At 40.8% G+C, this 1,671-nt stretch overlaps 1 protein-coding gene across 1 annotated transcript; it reads left to right on the top strand.

Moving 5' to 3' along the window:
* Nucleotides 1-6: 6 nt before the first annotated feature.
* LOC113472976 (E3 ubiquitin-protein ligase MYCBP2-like) lies at nt 7-1,592 on the top strand (the record flags this gene model as incomplete). Its single annotated transcript, XM_026832751.1, has 3 exons — nt 7-61; nt 712-879; nt 1,440-1,592. Coding segments are annotated over exons 2-3 (280 nt in total), but the record flags the coding sequence as incomplete, so codon positions are not given.
* Between the last annotated feature and the right edge of the window lie 79 nt (nt 1,593-1,671).

Here is a 1,671-nt window from a genome sequence, read left to right as displayed (position 1 = left end):
GATGAGGACGGAGCAGCCTTCTTCTGTGGTACCTCACGCCGGGGTGAAGATGGGGACAGCTGTGAGTACCTGCTATTTCAATTTATTATTATTAAGAGAGAGACAGACAGAGAAGAAGATGACTTGGCGGCGATGAAACAACTGCTACTCTAGACTAGTAGCAGCCTTCTTCTGTGGTACCTCACGCCGAGGTGAAGATGGGGACAGCTGTGAGTATCTGCTATTTCAATTTATTATTATTAAGAGAGAAACAGACAGAGACAGAGAAGAAGATGACTTGGTAGCGATGAAACAACTGCTACTCTAGACTAGTATAGTCTGTGTCGTAGCATGCCTCTCATCAGATGGGGGAGAAGAAACACAATGCTAACCGTTCAAGTGCTGAGCTAACACAAGAGCACTAGAAAGTAATTCGTTGAAATTTTTGAAATTTGAAAATATAAGTGCGAAAATTTCGTCAAATAATAGAACTGAGTAGGGTTTATCAAGAGATGATGTTTTTTCTGGAAATTGTTGTCTAAAAATGCCGACAAAATGTTGTTTTTTTTTTTTTTTTTTTTTTTTTTTTTTTTTGGAAACTGTCTAAAAATGCCGACCCCACTTGAGTGTAAAAAGGTAAAGAAATTGAAGAAGAATAGAGCTGAGTAGTTTCTTGAAAGAATCACCTGGAAGGATATGTCAAAAATCTTACCCCATTCATTTCCTTTCCAGCAAAAATTCGTCGCCAGCCTAAAGCATCAAAACCCAAGCTGATGAATAAACTAGAATCTCAAATCATAACCCATGCTGCGTGTAACTATGGTACTACCGCCCTGGTTAATAGAGAGGGAGAACTGTTTATGTTTGGCAAGGATACGAGCTTCTGTGATCCCAATACAGGTTAGCACAAATCCAGTTTTTCCTGTGTTCAATTATTCCCTCAAATTAAATTGATCCCAAGGGCAAAGGTATACCCAAACCTATGACAAATGAAGTGTGCCTGAAGGCATGTGATACGTTCCAATTCACTCGACGCCATTCTGTAAATAGAGTAAGGCAGAATAATAGTCGCAATCGCAAAATAAGATCGTCATACTTACTTTGAAGAACAACAGTCAACAGCACGTTGATTGCACCGAATGGAACACTGCAACGTTGCTCGTGATTGATATCAGGATGTTTGTCGATGGTGGGATTCGAACCCGGGACCTTCTGCATGGCAAGCAAGCCCGTTACCACTGGACCAACCGTAGAGCATCTGAGGTGTTGCGTTTTGCTAGCTTTTCCCAGCCTCATTCAGGCTGAAATTAATGTGAGGGATTGGGTAAACTTCGGAACTTTTGGGTGAAGCTTTTATTAAGGGTGAATGTCAGAACTCTTGGGGCTAAACTTGAGGATTTTCAATATTGAACTTCGAACCCCACGAGCTTAGCTACATTTGAGTTTTTGTGGATTTTCAGGAATCGTAACAGATCTACGGGATGTGTCAGCATTACAAGTAGCTCTGGGCAAGGCACACACGGCTGTACTGACTAGCAAAGGTCATGTATATACGTTTGGTATCAATAATAAGGGACAGTGTGGCAGGGAGTTCAACTTTAGTCTCAAAGAAAGTAAGTCGTTGTTTATATATGCCAAAATTGTAGCATTTATAAGTGGTATCTGTGTTCTGTGGTTCTGTATGACAAGAGC

The sequence above is a fragment of the Diaphorina citri genome, unplaced genomic scaffold, assembly GCF_000475195.1.
Source record: "Diaphorina citri unplaced genomic scaffold, Diaci psyllid genome assembly version 1.1 scaffold11355, whole genome shotgun sequence".
NCBI classification, from domain to species: domain Eukaryota; kingdom Metazoa; phylum Arthropoda; class Insecta; order Hemiptera; family Psyllidae; genus Diaphorina; species Diaphorina citri.
The sequence above is the reverse complement of the archived record's forward strand: the minus strand, read 5'-3'. Positions and strand labels throughout refer to the sequence as shown.